The 20418-nt window shown below is 43.4% G+C and overlaps 1 protein-coding gene across 11 annotated transcripts in view; it reads right to left on the reverse strand.

Moving 5' to 3' along the window:
* SYT1 (synaptotagmin 1) overlaps positions 1-20418 on the reverse strand; it is a 542326-nt gene that overhangs the window by 10969 nt on the left and 510939 nt on the right. For all 11 annotated transcript variants that reach the window (XM_019543164.1, XM_019543160.1, XM_019543161.1 and 8 more), the window contains one exon: positions 2165-2298. In XM_019543164.1, the coding sequence (XP_019398709.1) occupies positions 2165-2298 (134 nt within the window). The remainder of the gene's footprint in view (positions 1-2164; positions 2299-20418) is intronic.

Consider the following 20418-nt stretch of genomic DNA (forward strand, 5'->3'; position numbering starts at 1 on the left):
CCCCCCCCCCCGGTGTGCTCCCTGGTGGACTGGTCCACTTCCGGGTTCACCAACAAGCACATGGAGGGCCTGCCCCGCCACTCCTGTGGGATGCTCCATCCACCCCAGCATCACAACATTCACAAGCCACATTGGTACCTTGAGGTATGTAAAAAAAACATTTAAACCTGTGTCTGTTTCCGAATCACTGATTCTCTGAATCAGCATCGAATCTTCAGATTCAGCCAAATCGAATCAGGGACAGTGATCTGAATCAATGAATCAAATCACTGTCCCTGATTCGTGCCAAATCTGAATCTGAATCGAATAGGGCCTGCTTCGCACACCCCTAGTGGAGGGTGGTTAAGGCACTTTCTTAAGAAGCAGATTTAAATATCCCTTTGCTGAGGGGGCCTATAACTTTCCTTCCACATAGTTTCCCTTTTCCTGAACAAATTTTTTGTTGGGGTAAAATATGGGAGAACTCTTCTCCTCTTTCATCATGGGTTCAGGTTTATGCACCTTCTCTGTCAGAATAAGAATGCAGCGGCATGTGACTGGAGCAGATCCATTCTTAGCATGCTCAGAAGAACAAGTTGGGGGCAACAGAATCTAAATACTATGTAAATGGCCTCAATATTGCTCACTCATTAAAATGGAGTTGAATCTGGGCCTGCCTGTATAGATATCAGTGGTTATGAAGGGAATATATAACATCCAACACACAGTCTAAGCCAGACACATAAGTCTCTTGTCTCTCCCTTGCAAAGACTGTGGCAATTTTCTCCACTTAAGATTCATAGCCATAAATTCACCCCCTCCCCAAATGAGAACAGTCCTATGAAATAAGGCTGGAATAGAGGGATTCCAAGATCCCCTCTTTCCAAGATATAATAAAGGTTCAAATTCCTTCTCTGCTCATGAGGATTTGAACTCACATCTCCCACCTCAGCTTTCCCTGCTTGTCCCCATGCCCTGGCAGCAGGGAGATCCTGGCCCCAGCTTCCCAGTTGAGCGCAGGGGACTTGGAAAGAGCTGCAGGGGAGGGGCAGGTCCCAGTCTCCTGCCCTGATCCACTGGTGGGGCAGCTAGCAGCTGGTTCACTACTGGTTCACTACTTTTCAAGCCTCAATCACCTGATGAGGGCACAGGACTGGGACCAGCTTCTGACCAGGACAGTTCTCAGGCCTCACTCTGTGATTGCTGGATCTCCCAGCTGCCTGCTCCCTGATTGTGATGGTGAAGAAGGGGCTAGGAGGCAAGGATCTCTCAGCCCTCTACGCCGATCATGATTTTGGAGCAGGGAGGCTTAGAGCAGCCTGCTGCCGGGGAAGGAGGATATAGTCCCTGCCTGGGCTCTGGTGGTAGAGCTCGCCCCCACAGCAAGCAACTCCCAGGGGTAGGGAACAATCTCCCTCCCACTGGTGGCCAGCTAACTTGGAGCAGATTTGCTTCTGGTCAGTTGTCTGCATAAGTGCTACTGCACAGTAACTAATCACAAGTAAATTTTCTACTTGCATTTGCAGGTAGCAAATTTACTCACAATTAGAGAGGTTTACTGCACAGTAAGTGTGTGCACATGCAGATGCACATGCTTACTGTGCAGCAAACTATGCTAATGTGCAGTAAAGTGTCTCATGTAGATACACCCTATGTCTTATAATGGCAGAGTTCTTTGGTGGATCTATCCCTGGGTGCTGTAGGATATTTGAAAGTGGGAATTAGGCACTTTTGAAAAGTTTTTAAGTGTTAAAATGGATAATGCAGAATAGTTCTATAATTACACATCACAGTTCCATCCATTTATAATAAAAATGATAAGGCACATTATAAATAGTGGGGGAGAAAAGTGATAAAATCACAAGTCCTTTTATCTCTATGAGTTTTATCAGTCATTTCTTCTCTTATCACTGTCATCCTGTTGGGTTTTTTTTTTTCCAGAATCCACTGCTGCTTAACATAAAATGTCAGTTATCCTTTTTACATTGATGAATCAACACTTCATAGGTACTGTGCATTTTATTATTTCCCTCTTGAAGTAGTCACACTCATCCGCTATAGTGCAGGGCTGGCACATAGGTGCTAATGAAGGCATGCATACTTGATAATTAACAAGGTCCCTGTTAAATATTTATGAGGGCTGAAAATGGAATTCGTAAGACAGGCAAAACAATATTGACATTACCTGGATTTGTTCGAATGGTACTTCAAAGCTGAAAGACTCATTGTAGTAGGGATTCAGAGTATTTTTCTTAATTGTTGTCTTCTTCTTCTTCAGCCTCTTACCATTCTGCATCAGATGGATTTTCACATAGGGATCTGCATAATCATAATGAAAAGTCAAGGTAAGAATTGATGTCCAGATTAGTGCAGGGTCTACTGCACAGGATTTAATTCCAGATTTGAAGATTTGATGAAGAAGCTGTCCATGTTCAAAGCAAACCATTTTTATTTTTATAAAGTCTATATTTGCAGAGGCTGAAATGTGATCAGTTACTGTTATTCCTATAGGAATATGAACTGTACCAAGTGGTGGATTAATTTTAAAGGAATATGGTACAAATCAGTAACTGTTATATCCACATACAGTTAATTTTATGGTTGGGGGGGATAAATTCTAACCTTCTCTGCTCCATGACATGTTACTCTATACAAAGGGCATGTCTACATGAGATGTTTATTGTGTAGTTGACTAATTAACTGCACAGTAAACATCTTGGGGTCTACACATGTGCCCCTCTTAGGAAGCATGACATTAATAAACCCTGCAGCAATGTAGTCTTGTAAAATACAAGTACTACCTTGCTGCAGAGATTTTTCATGTGCAGTAGTGCATGCGTAGATGCTGCCCAGGCTGGCTGGGGCACTGGATACTTCAGTGCAGGGCTAGCCAGCAGGCAGCCCCCATGCTGGAGCACCCACATGCCCCAGCCAGCCAGTATGTGCCAGGTGAAGCTGCCAGGCTCCATGTGCTGCCACAGTATGTGGCAGGTGGGGAGCAACCAGTCCAGGGCTGCTCCCTGTTGCTCTACCTCTTACGAAGTGGCTGGCTGCGGCATGGGAGTGCTTCAGTGTGGGGCTAGCTGGCAGGTAGCACCCACACTGAAGCACCCTTATGCTTCAGCCACTCCTCCCTGCTGCATATGGAGCCCTGTCTGTCTGAATAGCCCTGGACTGGAAGGCTGAGCCCCTAGGGCTCCACGTGCTGTGGAGGGCTGGCTGCAGCATGAGGGGGCTTCAGCATGGAGGCCGTCTGCCAGCTAGCCCCATGTTGAAGGACCGATATGCCGCAGCCTGGACCCAGTCCCCTGCCAGCCTGGACTGCTCTGACCAGGCTCCATGTGCTGTGCACAAAAAAACTCTGGAGCAATATGCTCCTGAGATTTTTGCTCTCATGCACATATTCAAATGTTACACACGGGAGGAAAAAACTCCAGAGTTTATTCATGTGCATTAATTGCATGTGTAGATGAGCCCACAGAGACATACTTACTGGTATAATTTCTTCTGTATAGGATCTTGAAGTCCCTTTCTCTGCCTGGGGCCATTAAGCTATGTTAGGAACAGCTATGATGATCTGAGGAGGGAGTGTCCTATTCTGTAACATGATGGTCTCCTATAGAGAGGGTGCTCTTCCTCTCGCTTGCACTACTATCTTTATGTGCTGGGTTTGCTAGTCTTTAGGAGCAGCCAACCTGACATAGAGCCAACTTATACAAAAAAACAGGAGCACTTTTTCTTTTACAGTAATGAGGATTATTGGTTTCAGTACCAATGTAAGGTATGAATAGACATTACTGCACTTCTGCATTCTCATCTGTAGGACTGCTGGTGGTCTTACTTAAGAAGATTGAAGAAATTCAGTATCTCTCTAATCACATTCCTTATACAAGGCAAACACCCACTGATGTTGCTACACTGAAGTATCCCTCTCAGGAATATCAATAGGAATTTTGCCTCTAAGTATAGGAGTGAACTTCTAATTCTTGATTAGAATCTTGATCTGATTCAGACAGTGGACTTGCTGGGTGCAATCTTTTTAGACCAGCGTAAATCAGGAATAATTTAATTAAATTGCATCATCATGCTCTCTTTCACAGTGATAACATGGTGTGAGAAGAATCAGCTTCCTTCTTTTCATTATCTCAGTGATTCTCAACCAGATGCCACAGCACCTGTGCAATATTAGCACTATTATGGTGTACAAATACCTACACGTGATTCACAAAATAAATCTAGAGCTTTCAACTAGGAATCTATAGTGTCAGAAGCATTTTGAGATGTTGTGGTCTGAGTTCTTTGCCACAGAAGTTTTGCTCTTTTTTCTGTAATCAAAAAATAAGTGAAAGCTAAGGGATGACATTTTCCCAAGGGGTGCTTTGAGTCTAAAAAGTTTGAGAACCATTGCTATACAATACTCTGGTCAAAACATGAACAGGAACTTGCAGGTCTTTGAGCAGCAGTTGTGTGATGTACGCTCAAAGAAACCTCCCCTCTGGCAAGCCAGCAGGATCTGTGCAAAACTCCTGTCAGCTGGAAGTCACTCTTGGCATATTTTGCATGCAGGTTCTTTTAAATTATTTATATCAAAGAGAGGTGTTTCATCCCTCCCTTCTGAGCGCTGGATGTGGGGAACAAGTGAACATTTGAAGTTAAATTTCCTCATGCTTACTATGAGCACATGATTTTTTAAAGAGTATCCAATAGAATCTATGCTTGAAATACCTGGGAATAATTGCTTCCTGCTACAAGGCAATTATAGTGAAAGGCTCTAGGAACTCAGTATGTATAGCTGAACCCAGAGAAGTTTAAGAGCATGATCTCAGTCTCTGATAATGGGCTCTTCACACAACAAGATTCAGGGCCTGTAAATTGAAGCTAGACAAATTCAGGAAAGAATTTGAGGTTCTGAGTCTTTTTAGCACTGAGAATACTTAACCACTGGAACCATCTTACCAAAGGTGGTCATTGATTCTTTATTACTGGCAATTTCTGAATGAAGACCAGTTGTTAGGCTCTAGTTCAAACCAGACCAAAATCAGGGCACATATATGATCTGTGCTTTACAGGAAGTCAGATTAGATCCCAAGAATGTCTTCTGGGTTTATAATATAGGAATTAGCAAGTATGGTGGGAAGAACTTTAAATACAACCATTTTTGTTTCCTCAGCAGAAGTACTGTTTTTCTCTGCACCTTGCAAATTGGGTCTAGCACCCATGCTACTAGAATTCAGAAGTGCAAAGCAGAGGATTCTGTAGCTCAGCCAAGTTGAATCAAAACATGAAAAGAAATGGTCTAAACCAGGGTCAGCCATGCATGCCACAAGTAGCATGCATGCCATGTAAGCAGCATGCATGCCACAAGTAGCATGGGCAGTCTGTAGCATGTGTGCGGCATGTAGCAGATGGAGGAGAGGACAGGCAACATAGTGGCAAGCATAGGAAGATTAATGTACAGGCCAGTGAGGCCGGGATCCAGCAGCCCCTGCCAATCAGGAGCCCCCTAGGTTCCTGGGTTTCCTTGGGAAACGACAGGTTTCTCCTTGCAGGCTGGCAGCAATCCAGCCTGCAAGGGGTCCTGGTTGAGGCTGGCAGGAGCAAGATCCAGGATTTGCTGCCTGCATGTGTGTGGCTGTACATGGCCAGGAACACAGTCAGGCAGTGTGGAGAGCAGCTCCTTGAAGGTAAGTCTAATGGAAAAGAAGGGGTGTGGGTGAGGGAAGGGGCATGGGGGGGTAGATCAAGGCCCCCATGGTGAGGGAAAGAGTGGGGTGGGCGTAGGGGCTGGGGGACCTGGGGTCAGGGTGGGGAGTGGGATGGAGCTACAGGTGGCTCATCCAGGGAATGTGGGGGGGAGAGGAGCTGCTCCCTGCCACTGTGCACACTCCCAGGAGAGGCATGGGAGGCATGTGGCCCCCAAACTTGTGCATGGGGTGGATGTGGGCTGCGCACTCTCGGGGCTTTCTGCTCTGCTGCCTTTGCCCTGGGAGCCCTGCACTGGCCACGCATTCCCTGCCTGCCCACCAGTGGTGGGGGTGGTGAGTTGTGCGTCCCTCTGCTAGGCAGGCAGGGGGAAAGTGGCCTGTGTGGGACCCCTGGGGCAACGGAACAGAGCAGAGAGCCCCAAGCCCACAGAGGCTTCTGCCCTCACCCCACTCGGCTCTGCTTTGGCCGTGGTGGGGAGCAGGGAGGAGAGGCAGGCATGTGCCATCCCATCCCTAGCCCAGCTGGGCCCACCCAACCTCCCCCGTGGGGCATGGCGGCCTGCTGTGCTCTGCCCTTGGCTGTGGCAGCACCAGGAGGGAGAGGGGCCCCTCTCCCTGCTGGAGTTCAGCTTGCACAGAGGTGAGGGGGCCTCCAAATTTCTGTTTGCCCGAAGCCCCAATAAACTTTAAGTCACCACTGGTGGCAGGTAGGATGGGGAGCAGAAAGCAAAACAATAGATTGGGCAGGAAACTGAAAACAACAGTCAATTAAGCAAGGGAAGGGGATCAGAGTGGCACTCAGGGAGGGTGTATGGCTAATTTGTGGCACACCTGCCAAAAAGGCTGACCCTCACTCGTCTCAACCATTACTTTTGTTGAGAATTTGTTGAAATTCAATTTGAGATAAGAAAATATCTTTTTTAATGTGGATAATATTTTGGTAAATAGTTAAAAAATGCAGTTTTAATGAAGTGATTGTGTAGGAGTGATATTGTAGGCTGATGGTCCAGGAAATATGCAAAGATTCTTGTGGGTGATTTTATTGGACTAACTGCATGGTTGGGCTGGACTTACACAATCTTTTGAATTCATTGCATTCTTCTTTAGGTATTAAATAAGTTATTGGTATATGAAGAAAATCATGGAAGTAAATTAAGATGGTGTTATACCATGTATTAAGCAACTATACCAATGGGACAACCCCTGACCTGTAGAAATTAATGCTGAATTCTACTGCAGTGAGTCTGTGAGTAAATGACATACATACAGGACTGGTTGTTCAGTTCATGGAGGAATTTTATGGCAATCACACTGATGACAGTGTGGATATGCTGTTACGTGTAGAAACAAGCTGCACTGCAACAAAACCATTTTTAAAAGTAATATTAGCATTATGTGTCTACTCTTCATCTATTATCCTGATGCTTTAAAACATTTTGGGACTGATGCTACTTTCTTCTTCAAACTGATTTTCTTTCTAGTTTCACACTGATATGGATGGTGGTGCATGGAAAGTACAAAGACCCCATATCAGATAAAGTAGTTAGATTTTGTAATTATTTTTTCCTTTTGATGCCAGCTTCTTGCATCATCTTGCATCATCTTGTTTTCCTACTCACAAGAAAGCCTTTCTAGGGTCAGTAGGCTCAATCTGAAAGTCAACCAATGCAGTAGAGAGACAAGTGGTACTTGCTGGTAGACATAAGCCTATTCTGGCAGCCATCACAGTTAAGTACACGTCAGAAATTGGTAGGCTGAATATAATGGAACATTAAACAACCAATCGTGCTGCATGTGCCATTTATTATTAGCAAAGAACAAATTAAATGTCAGCTAGCTATGTGAAATCATAATAATTTTGTCTAATTTATAAAGAAAGCATTAAAAGGCTTTCCATATTTACAATGCTAATTAGAAAGAAGCAGTTCACAGCTTAAGAATACTGAATGCAGAGCTACAAACTCGAGTGACTCAATTTAGAGTGTATTATAACTCTGGCAGGTTGTGGTCTTTAAATTGTCATGATGGTGTCAACCATCCTATAACCTGCAGCTGCCATTCACCTTAGCAAACTATATACTTTTTAAATATATTGTGCTACTAGAATTTAACTATATGGTACTAGTTAAAGTTTCATTATTACTTTGTTCCTGTGTTCTTCATCTCTTTTATACAGAACTACAAATTTTTACTAGTAGCAAGGAAAGACTCACACACATTTAAGCTTAAGAACTATTTTATATGATGGGTTATTGCTAGTAAAGCACATAACGATTAATATATAAAATCTCAATGTACTGGATTTTGCAGTGAAGATAGATTAAGCTTCTAGACCTCCCTTTCCTCAGATGGTGGTTGAATCTGGATTTCTCTGACTTCCTCGCAATATTATAAATAAAATATTTAGCCAATATTTTAATGACTGCACCACAAGTCAGTCATTACCCAAGCTATTCTCTGATAATCATTTTGAACATGGCCCCCTTAGCAGCCACAAGAAGTAAGTAAGTGTGGGGCTTGAAGGAAAAGCATAAGCCAGAGGTATGTGTGGCTGCTGGTCTGGAAGGGAAAGAGCCCTGCATTCTAGCTTGAACTCACCTTTTCCTTCCTAGGTGAGTACCTAGCTAGTGGGGACAAAAGATAGATTCATTCTCTCTCTCTCCCTTACATTGTTAAGTCTAAAACCCATTAGTCACAGGCTTTGGTCAAAAACATTTTCAGGTCTCCAAATCCACTTTGTACCAATTAGGGGTGTGCACTGCATACATGGCCCAGCTACATATGCTGCCAGTGTTTAGCCTGTTACACTTGCCCAGTCTGCATGCACCTGCAGTTGTAGGACCATGTGTTCAGGAAAAGAATTCCTACCTGCAGGTAAGTGCCATGTAGATGAGCAGATCTGGATGATTAGATGTCCAAGAAGGGAACAGAATGCCACCCCAAATGTACCCACCATCTGGGTATGAATTGTTGTATTTTGAATCACTTTGGGTGAATACTGTTGATTTCCTGATTGCAAGTAAAGACCACCCCATTGAGGGGTGTTCTGTGTGTTTGCAGATTCCCGTTTGCTGGTATGGAAGAGGGAGTATTGCAGCTGTAGAAGCCCACAGGTTCCAAGGAGAATAGAACAAGCTGTGCTTCATAGCACTTTGTCCCGTAACTTCATATTAATCCAAGTGTGGGATTAAATGCTTGTTGCTGCTACTTTACTTGCTCCAACATTAGCATTCTATGCATGGAGGCAAAAAAGCTGTAAAAATCAGAGCTTGAATTGCACATTGTTGGTTTTACAAGTGCATCTCAAGGGAGGCTAATAAGACAGCTTTTAAAGCATTGGTGTAATAAACTGACATCTTTTGTTTTACTGAAGTTTAGAGGGAGGATGTCAGTACATTATTTAAAGGAGACCACATTATCTGAGTCTCACCTGAAATGCAAGTTGCAGTTGTACAAAATTGGTGGTGAACACTTCACCATTTTAGAAACTGGCTACTGAGATAACAAAGCAAAAATTCAATTCATACCAATACCCTGATCATTGTCACTTTGTGGCCCATGTGTGTGTAGCCTGTTTAAAAAAATGTACGCAAAGCAAGGCTAAAGCAATATCTAAAATTCAAGTAGAAGAGTCTGTAGAGCACAATAAGGTGGAAAGAAAATATCCTGACAAACAAAGGAGAGCTGGAGAGCCACTGTTTGTCAGTGGATTTTAAAATGAAAATTAATTATAAGTGATGAATAGTTAATGAAAAATCATTTTTTACCTTTGATAGGGCAGCAATTAGTACACATGAATTTCCAGTTGGATGGAGCAAACTCTTTACAGCACAGCAATGTCAACAAAACAGCTAAGTTGGAATGGTATTACTACAAAGGTTTATTCTGAACACAAGCATAAAGATGGGGGTTTGATCTTTGATAAATATTTGTAAGGCCTCTGTTCTATGGTGTGCTAATCAAAGTGTGAAAAACCTTCAGACAGAAAGTTGACAAATTTGAAAAAAACACTGCAAATTGATTCTAAGACTGGCTGTTTTCATAAGGCTGTGGGGATATATCACTGTTCAAAGAAAAAAAAATCTGCCAGTCCTGGTTGGTGAGATCAGACAAAACCCCTAGCAAGTCTAGAATAAGTCTACAATGATTAATAGAGAAGGCAGAGGCAGAATAAACTAGTAATAAATGCAGTTGCATAAGTTTCACATGAGACAGTAATGTATTAAGAAAGGACCTGCAAATAAAATAGAGAAAACAATATAAGCTGGAATCACCACTAACTGTATTTTTATTAGAAAATGTCAGGGTATTGGCATGCTATTTAGCACATCCACTTTTGGAAAGAAAAAGTCATTCAAAGTTGCCCCAAGACTCCCTGGCAGAATGCAGAATGTTCAAGCCAGTTTCTATCTTGAACAGACTGTTGAAAACAGCTTGCAAATTCATCTAGTAGGTAAGAAAAATTAAAGCTGGAGTTGCTCTTTTATCAGAAAGGTGATTTTAAGCGTGAACATTAGTGAGGAGAGCGCCCAAACTACTCTCTCTTCCTGCTGCTGCACGAGAGATGGGCGGGGGAGGAGGTGAGCTACTCCAGAGTCCCATTAGCTGGGGCAGGGTGATGGACTTAATTCTACACCATTTTACCATGAATCTGGTGTGGTTCTTCCATATCTAGCCAGCATAGAGGAACTGCTGAATGACACAGCAGCCCTTTGGATTTTCTACATCAATTGGGCCAAGGGTTAATATTAAACCATTATTGTACTTCCTTCTGCTAGTGGAAGAACATGGCAGCCAGCAGACATTTCATTGTAGGGTGAGCCTGGCTCCTGGAGAAGGAGCAGAATAGGACAAACCCTCCAGTTGTCTTTATCATATCTTCTGGATTTCCTCCTAGATTTCAGGACACCCTTACTCAGTGTGCCTAGAAATCCTTCCACCACTGGAGGAGATGATTCAGCATGATGCCTGTGGCTTTCAAGCCACAGTTAATTTAACTTTTTGCATCTGTGTGTGTGTGGTAGGAGGGAGCAAATAATTAAGGCCTCAGAAATAACCTCTAATGAGTTTGGAGGGATATCATTCATGGGTTGTCTAAACCAATATTCTTTAGAGAGATAGAAAGCTTTGGAATTAGAAGGAAAGCCAGAAGAAGATAATTTGAACAACCTGGGGAAGCAGCAGGATATCAGGTATAATTACTAAGAATCAGTACAAATGCTGCACTGCCTTTTAGATTGTCTACAAGTTATGGTTTATGCTCATTAAGTCATGTTGTGCCTTCTACCTTCCTCCACAATGAATGACTTAGAGATGGTGCCTTATCTTTAAAGAGCAGCCGATGACTCAAGGAAAACACTGAAAAAAACATTCTCATTAGAAACAGTTTCCTTGGTGTAAAATAATTTCTGGCTCTCTCTCACTGCAGTACTTGCTTGAAAATGAAATAATTGCTTCCTTGATGTTTATTTGCTGCTTAAAGCTTTTTCCTCAGCTGCCATTAACGTTTCTGTGGGATTTCACGATAATTTCCATAGTTCCAAGTATGATATAACTCACTTAAGGCAGAACTGAGTAGGGTGACTGTATGTCCAAGTTTGCCTGGGACAGTGCTGGATTTCATAAGCCAGTCCTGGCAGGTTGGTCAAAAGTCCTGGGCCAGAGTCCGGTGGGGTGACATGGTGCACAGGCAGGCGGGTGCCTAGGCTTGAACTGCTGCCACTGTGTGGGAGCAAGGAATGTAGGGACTTTGGATATGGCCTCTTAGATACAGTGACCATACGTCCATCTTCCCCAACAGCAAAAGCAATGCCTTGCCCACCCACCTGCCCAGTGCACCATGCTGCTCTGCCTCCCTGCCAAGCTCCGGCCAGCTGAGACCAGCCTAAGGAATCTGGGAGTGGCCTTGTCACGCCGGGATGTATAGTCACCCTAGGTATGAGTCAGATTTTAAATTGCAGCTGAAATTTGCTAGGTAAGCCTGGGGAGAGGAGACTGTAGATTTGCTGGGGAGATGTAGGCTCTAAAAGTACCAGAAGCAGGCCTCCTCTCTCTGATTCTCGAGAGAATTTCTTGGCAGGCCTCACACCAGCAATGAAAAGTAACTTTTAAGCAAGTTTAAGCAGCACACTCATGATCCTGCACAGGAGAATTCATGAAAGCTAGCTTCATGCTACCCCATAGCACAGGAGCCATGGACAGAATGAAAAAAGAGATCAGGCCTTTGGGAGCCAGCAGCAGTCGGGCCCAAGACTAGCCCAGCGCTTACTTAGCTGTGCCCTACCCCTCCTGAAAGGGGTATACAGAATGTCACACAGCTTCACAGTCCTCTGACTGGCTGCATCTATCTTTGCACATTCTTTGCATGACTAGTATTTCTTTGTATGTCTTTGACTAAGCTCCTCTAACTGAAATAGCAAGTTCTTTCCTTATAGAAATAGCAATCTTTTTCAAAGGCCAGGGCTCGTTAATACCACAGGGAATGGGGATTGATGCTTATTAACAGTAGCCTTCCTGCAATATAGAAAGTGAAAATGGGATAGGGAGCAAAAGCAAGGTTTAAAAATAATACTCTGTTACTGTTGTGCAATTAAACATATATAAGGTTGTTATTAAAATGCTGAATCCAGTAAATAAAGGAGCACTGAGGAGAAGGAAGCGTTATACAACTGACAGAGTGCCAATGATTTACCCTTCAGAGGATTGCAGACTGGGATTGCTAAACATATAAAACAGTAGAAACAGAATTGTTCATATTGGCCTAAGGGCTATTCAGACACCAGATGAGTTTGCAAGTATCTATTGCACTCTCCAACCAGAATGTAACCACAAGTGTTACAACTCTAGACAGGGAGAATAGCATAAAACTGGAAGAAAAAAACCCCCTTATTTAAAAACAGCACAAATTAGGGTTTATGAGCTTGAGATAAAAGTTTACTGCCAAAGAAAGGGCAGTTGATCTGTCTCCCCGGCATACAGGCAGCCCATTTCAACCTAGCTACCCATAAGCAAAACCAACTGTTTTACAAAGCACAGTAATTTTGCGTTGAACCCAGCAGCAAAAGACGCCTTATGTTTTTATCCTGAGCCAAAACTGAAGACTCTGGTGGGAAAGTAAGGCAGCTGAACCAAGTACTCTGTAAATGTGATTACACTGAAAATGCCAGCTACAAAGCCGTAATCCGCTCTATGCTGTATCAGCCAGGACACCAGCTTCCTCAGTTCAAAAGGACAGGGTTGATGTTGCTGAATCTTTAATGTAGTTGGATGGGCAGGGGTGAACAGAATACAGTATTCATTTAAAAACTCCTATGTCTTTCTACCTTTTGGTAGAAAGAGAGAGAAGTCCTTTAGTTTTAGGCAATGGGTAATAATAAAAAGGAATAGCATATATTTTGTGGTATATACATAAATGGCACATGGGTAATAAAAAAGGTGTGGTAGATATGACATTAAGCAAGGGAGAACAGAAACGACTGAGCAAAACACAAACCTATCTATTTTCTGTATTGCAATGATACTCTGACTGATGGGCTTGAACCAACATCTGTTACATCCCAGAAGAGTGTCCTAACATCTAGACTATAAGGCAGCTAGAGATGGGTTGCTTGATGTCTCTCCTACTGAAACTGTTGCACTTTGTATGCTATGTATAGGTATAGCGTATGCCCTAACTTGCTACGCTATACTTGTTCTCATACTCACACTCTTTTTTTTGTTTTGTGAGAGGCTTGATCTATTAGACTTGGTCTGAGAACATCTGCTCAGTGGACTGGGCACTCTCAGTGAGATAGGCAAGGGAACACTTACTCTGAGAAGCCCAGGGTGGGGGCGCTACCACCAAGCTGCCAAGCACTGCAGCATCAGGGCTTGCATGGCTGTGTGTATACCTACCAGCAGAAATAAAGTGGCTTTTCTGGGGGAAGCTTAGGGGGCTGGAGAACCTGGATGGCATGTGACTGGGGGGGACGGGGTTTGAGGCTCTCAATTTTGAAGTTAGATGCTTTTGTCACTGGCACAAACCTGGTTATGTTTTGGGGGTTTGTGGTGTGTCATGACTGTTTTCTCCTGTTTTGCAGTTTGCATATTGGCTTCTGTTCTACCCAGGAAAGCACACCAACACCAGCAGCTTCTCCCTATGCCTGAAGAAGGGTGTTTGTGCCAGAAAGCTTGCAAAGAACAATTTTTTCAACTAGTTTGTTGGTCTAATAAAAGATATCACATCTACCCAAAGAACCTTGTCTGCCCGTCATACTGATATGGCATTTGTGGTCTTCTTGGAAAGCCAATGTTATCCTGTATCCATTTATGTTACTGTTTTCACGATGTGCTTGTGCTTTCTGCGTACATCTTTAGGGTTTTAGATATGGTTAGGAATGGCCTTTTCAGCCAAATGACTGCCAGGTACATCGGACAGACTGAAGCGTTCTGGTTACTGTTGAGAGGAGGTGTGGATTGCTGGTTGGAAGGAGTGAGCTAGTTAGCTGTGGGCTAGGAAGGGTCAGAGGGACCCCAGCAGTCAGGACTGGAAGAAATCTGGAGGAAGGTGATTTCTGGTGATGTTGGTTAAGACTCTCAGGAAGGCTATGTGAGATGGTTAGGAACTTTTCTTGTTTTGCTTTTCTGTATTCAAATATATAGTCATTTTTGAGTGTGTTCAATCCTTTAATCCAGCGGTGGCCGCCAACCTGCAGCTCCAGAGCCACAAGCGGCTCTTCAGAAGTTAATATGCATCTCCTTGAATCTTTGCACAAGCACATGGTGGCCAAATGGAAGCTGGTCACCGTGTGCTTGTGCAAAGATTCAAGAAGACACATATTAGCTTCTGAAGAGTGGCGTGTGGCTCCGGAGCTGCAGGTTGGCCACCTCTGCTTTAATGTAATACATCTTTTTGTTGTTTGGCTCCTTACTGATTGCCTGTGGAAAGAGTGATTTCTGGGTGAGTGATATTCCAGGCAAGCCCTCTCTATGGAGAGGTGAACCTAGAAAAAATTCCTGCAACCCAACAGGGTGAGGGGGCACCTGGGGCTGACAGATTCCCTCACTGGAGCTGCAGGGGCTGATACAGGGGTAGGCAATGTTTTTTGGTTGGAGTGCTGAAAACCCCACAATGTCTACCTTGTAAGGTGCCACAAAAACAAAACTAGGGTGGGGCAACATTTATGATTATTAATTGTATTAAATATGCACTGCATATTTAATAGTTATTAATCATAAATGTTGCTTTTTTAACAGTAAATACCAGGTTTTCTAAAAACATGAAACCTGATGACACTAAATAAAACTTCATGTACTGTCTTTGTACTTGTGATTTTTTTTTCTTGTTAAGCATGTTGTGATGAGAGGGGAAAGAGAGGGAGAGAGGAGCAGGGAGCAGCAGGCACCGGAGGAGTCACTGCGGGCAGGCTGCTCTGGCCAAGCCCTTGGGAAGGCTGCAGCCGGAGAAGAGCTGGGGTCAGGCAGGGAGCGGGGGCTACCCCAGGGCTCTGCAGACTCAGGTCACAGTGGTGGGGGATGGGGGGGCTGTACAGCTCTGCAGGGATGGGGTGCAGGCAGCTTGCCCATGAAGGGACACTGCCTGGCTGGGACAGGACTCTGGACTCAGGGAGCACCCTGCTTTCTCTCTGTGCATGCCAGGTACATTGCGAGTGGGAGCTGCAGCTGCAGACTGTTCCCTCGGGCTCTGGGAATAGGCACTGCAGCCAGTGCTCAGGGCCAAGTTGACCGGGAACCTGCAGTGCAGCAGCTCTGTGCACTGCCTGCCCCAGCCCTGGCCCCTTGAGGGGAGCTGCGGGTGAGCAAGACTGGGACCCAGGCAGGCTGAGGTAGCTGTGGTGGCTGTTCCCAGGCTCATGGGGGCTCCCGCAGCCAGGCCCTTGCACTGGGGATGGCTCTGCCCTGCTTGCACTGTGCCCAGCATGCAGGGAGGTCATTCCTGGAGGGAAGCCCCCCGAGACTGGTGTCCTGCCCCAGCCAGGCAGGATCCCCTTGCATGTAGGGTGGCTGTGCCCCATCCATGCAGAGCTGCATGGGCTGGGCCGGGCCTCACCATGGGTGCCGCTGGGCACCCCCACCTGCCCGCTCACCGCAGCTCGAGTTCACAGAGTCCTGGGGCCACCCTCACTTCCTGCCCAGCCCCTGCCTTCCTAAAGGCCCAACCGGGCTGGTTTGCCCATGTTGCCTCCCCCATGCCACCCAGACCCTGTCCCAACTGCACAGCCCCAGTACTCGGCACCTCAGTGTTGCCCTGGGTGGGACAGGGTGTCTGCCTGCCTGGGCCCAGGGCTCTGCCACCCACTGGAAGCCTCCAGGACAGTGACTCTGCGCAGCACCTGCCCCAGCCCCAGCCCTGTCCACCCGCAGCTCCCTCCAGGGCAAGCTGGGATGGAGGGCACAGCCTGGGAGCAAGGGGCGGGGGCAGTCGAACACAGATAGCTTTGTGGCTGCATGGGAGAGCCCAGAGCAGTAACTTAAAAAAAAAATTAAACAATTTCTTTGCATGTCTCCTGGTGTGCCTGGAAAAAGGTTTCCATGTGTCACTAATGGCACGTGTGCCTGAGGTTGCCGACCCCTGGGCTGATACAAGGTCAGAGGACCTGAGGGAGCGATCCCAGGGAAACCTTGGTCTGTTCCTTGGGGCAAAAGTAGCACAGTGGGGAGAAACCTGGGGCTCTGCAGGACCCCCATGGCTGGGTTTGTGATAGTCACTATGTGAAAATCTGGGGGAAAAAACAACTGGAGTGGCTGATAGAAGAAAGATCAGAAGAACTAAACACAGTCAGTCTGGCCACACAAACTAAGGATTTGACAGTGATCTGAAAGCAAGTGGAAGTTGAGAAAATGAGCTGTTTATGGTGTTTCAAAGGGCCATATAACTAGAATAAATGGGCTACAATTAATTAATTAAAGGAAGGTTTAGGCTGAATATCAGTGAAACATTCAGTCAGATTTGTTAAACCAGTATCATCTTCTACAGAAAGTAATTGAGGTCCTATCACTAGAATTAATTAGAAAAAAATGAGACAAAGTATCAGAGTATGTATTACTATAGGAAATAATTCTACATTTGGTTGAGTGTTTCTTTGCTAGTTTTCCTTTAATTTCTACTGTATTTTCAGCTATGTTTCCATAAAATTAGTAATTGAAAACAGAATAATATCTCCTGCAGAAAAAAAAAATAGCTCAGAAGCTGCAAAGAAAACAAGACCTGATCCTTCTCTGAGGATGCGCAGGATGACAAAAGAAAATTTGAGAGATGGTCTCTCAAAAGAAAGTAACCTGTACTGTTATGAAAAGAAAGTGCATTGCAAACAGAAGCAGCAACTAGTCAAACTAATTTATTAGCAATTTGCTGTAGCAAGAATTTACATTTCATGTGATAGTCTTCTCATGGCAACATCATCATGCCACAGCTTTGCAGCTTGATTGCACATCAGCATGGTGCTGCTAATGTTCTGCTTTTCAATACAGAAAAGCGATGATACAGTATGCTTAAAGATAATCTTCATTCCTTCCCATGCAGAGTCAGAAGCAACACATTTTGAAAAAAGACAGAAGCAGAGATAAAGGCTGCCTCACATACAAGCTACTGTGCGGTAACTCTACTTATATGCATTTTTTCTCAAATTCTACAAACATATTTATGACAGGATATGCCATGCACTAAGCCAAAGATAATGTTTTAGAGAAAAAGCAAAGATAGGAGAAATAAGCAAGGAATGCAGCAGTGATATAATGTAATTAACTTTAAAAAAAATGGCTCTGTATATGAAAGAGATGGAATTCCAATGTGAGGTAGAAAAATATAATTAATATATTTTATAAAGAAAAAAAATTAAAACCTGTATATTTAAAAATAACTGAAGTATTTCACATAAATGCCTGTTCTGCCATTTTATAGCCAGCATTTTTCTTAGCTTAGGTAAACATGCAGTCTTTGATGTCTGACAATGTGAAAGAGACATGTTTATGATTCAGATGATTAAACCAAAAATATCAAATCAGTGACAGCTAATACTGCAGGAACCCTGCAGTACAAAAAGAATAAAAAAATACAAGTCCTAGAGGTTTGTTCTTCGAGTGTCTATGACTACGAGGACCATCAGAGCAACCTGATCTCTACACTTCACAGCTGAGAGAGAAACCAATCCCAGATATACTTTATCAAAGCTGATATTTATTTTCAAGAGCATATCACAATGTTGAAGCCATATTTCATTCATCAGTGGTTGTATATAAAAAAAGAGCCCCCTAGCTTACATATTTTCTTCTCAATTTCAATCAAATTCCAAGTACTTTCTCTACCTAAGAAGTTTATATTTACACGTAGGTCAATTCTGGTAAGTTTGTTTCTTTATAAGTTTTGCTTTTTTCCTAATGGATTAAAGCATTATGGAAAAGAACTGCAAATACAGTGAAGACAACTAGGTTCCCCAACACAAGGAGAAAATATTTGTTTAATAAATATACACTAAGCAAGATTTTCTGGTTATGTTGTGAACAGTTTTGCAGTCGGCTTCCCAAAGCTAACAAACTATTTTGCCCAGAAGGAAGAAATACACTTTTAGGTCTCAAAGAATATATCAATCCCACATATAACAATCCGTGATATAGACATACACTCCTGTGATCTTAGGGAAAAGGCCTTGTTTCCAGAATCTTTTTGTTCCTCTGTGTGAGGGCTAGTGAAAACGAGAGTCGGCGTGCAGCACAGACCTTCCTTAAAGGGTAAGAGTCAGGGTTCACTGGCAACATGACCGGCATACAAAGGAGTATGCACTCTTATTTTTTTCAAAAGCTGAAACAGACTTTTCAGAAGCTGAAGCAAACTAGCTTTGTCTAGACTAGGGACTGTTCTCACATGTGGATTGATTTTAAGTACCATAAGCTGTAGAAACCAAACTTACGCCCTTTCCCACATGCTAGGAAACTACTTTACCTCAATTTTAATATGTCAAGTTACAGCCTAGGTTCAATTTACCATTGATTTCAATGGAGTTACATCAGTTTACATGAGCTGCTGTCTGGCCCACTGTATTCAAGTGATTCTGTTGGGGTACAGTGCCCTCTCATGTGACTTTATTCAGCTAAGTGACTCAGCCAAAATATGTCCCTTATTTAACTAATGGAATAAGGGACATATTATTGTCCCTTGAATAAGGGACATATAACTTACATATGAGCTTGTTGCCTCCATTTGCTGTATTGCCATAGGCATGGTTGCCACTTCTAAATTCTACCTGGATAATTTCTCAACTTCCTTAAAATGTCTAAATGGAACTTCACATTGCTTCAATACCTTTCAAGCAAGAAATTGGAATAGGTTGATAACAGAAAATTCAACACAACATCAGTCTTAATGAAAAGCAATTTTGCAGTTTCAAAATAACATCTAACTTCCTTCTGTCCTCCACTCAAATTTGAAAAGCACAAAAGGCAGATTTTGAATGCAGACAGTTGCAAAGGAAGGTCTGGGGACCACATATATTACTGCACAAGCTACTGGTTGGTATGCTTCAAAAACAGCAGTTTTTTAACTTAAGATGTACACTTCTGTGAACAATAGTAGAACTTAAGCTTAAGACCTTCAAAGATACCTGAAACTGTTGAAACTGGAAGACTGAGTTTCAATTTACCATTGATTTCTATAATGCCACAGACAACTTACAAAGAGGAGCAACATGACAAGGTCTCTGCCTTATATACAGTAGAGTATTTAAGTGCTAATATTCAAGGCGGAATGGAAAACAAGTGGACAAGGGCATCAACAACAGTGTTGACAGTGTACCAGTGCCAAGGACATTATTCCTATTATAAGACAAGAGAAAAGAGATTTGACAAATTTCATCATTAGATAAAACGGGGAAGAATAACTTGGGCCCCAAATATATCTCAAACGCTTAAAATTGTCCTAGGCATTCGATGATACGAATCGATATTTGATTGACATGTTATGATTTTGCCACTTACTGTACAGATCACTTTGGCTTAAAAGCCAGTGAAATGTGGCACAAAACATCAGAAATCGGAAGGTACATGATGGTTTTCAGCTCAGATACCTGTTACAATTTAGACAGCAGATATCCACTTCGGTATGAAAGTGGTTGAGCAGGCAGATCTTGTGGTTCACTGACAAGCTAGATTAAATTTGAGCAGTTCAGCATATTTCTGCTTGCCACTCTACTGAGACAAGATCTTGACATTGCCTAGTCAAGGGACCATCTGCTATGACAAAAACCCAACAACCCATAAATCACATAAGAATTTCAAAGTCTTTTGAATGTTCAGACTTGAAAGCAGTGTTGCTCAAAAAGATGTATCTATCTGTTTGAGATTATTAGACATGTAGAGGGAGGAGGAGAACACAAAATGAAAATGATAAGTGTCTGCATTCAAGATCAATAAAGTGAAACAATAGCTTGTAGGGGACAGATGGCATTCCCTATTCATGGCAGGACTTGCTGTGCATGATAGAGGTTACAAGCATCAGAAGACATTGTGTTGTGGGAGCAATTTTTCAAGCCATATTTAAAGTGGTTGGGCTGGATTTTCAGTGGTCTTTGGAAGATGCAGTGAAATTTGCAAAAGCACCTAATCTGGTCCTGCTGAAAACAATGGGAAGGCACCATTTGGAGTTTATTTTTTTTTTCATAGATTTCATAGACATTAGGGCTGGAAGGGACCTCGGGAGATCATCGAGTCCAGCCCCCTGCCCAAAGGGCAGGAAGTCAGCTGG

The sequence above is a fragment of the Crocodylus porosus genome, unplaced genomic scaffold (genome assembly GCF_001723895.1).
Source record: "Crocodylus porosus isolate Cpor-Errol unplaced genomic scaffold, CroPor_comp1, whole genome shotgun sequence".
In the NCBI taxonomy this organism is placed as follows: domain Eukaryota; kingdom Metazoa; phylum Chordata; order Crocodylia; family Crocodylidae; genus Crocodylus; species Crocodylus porosus.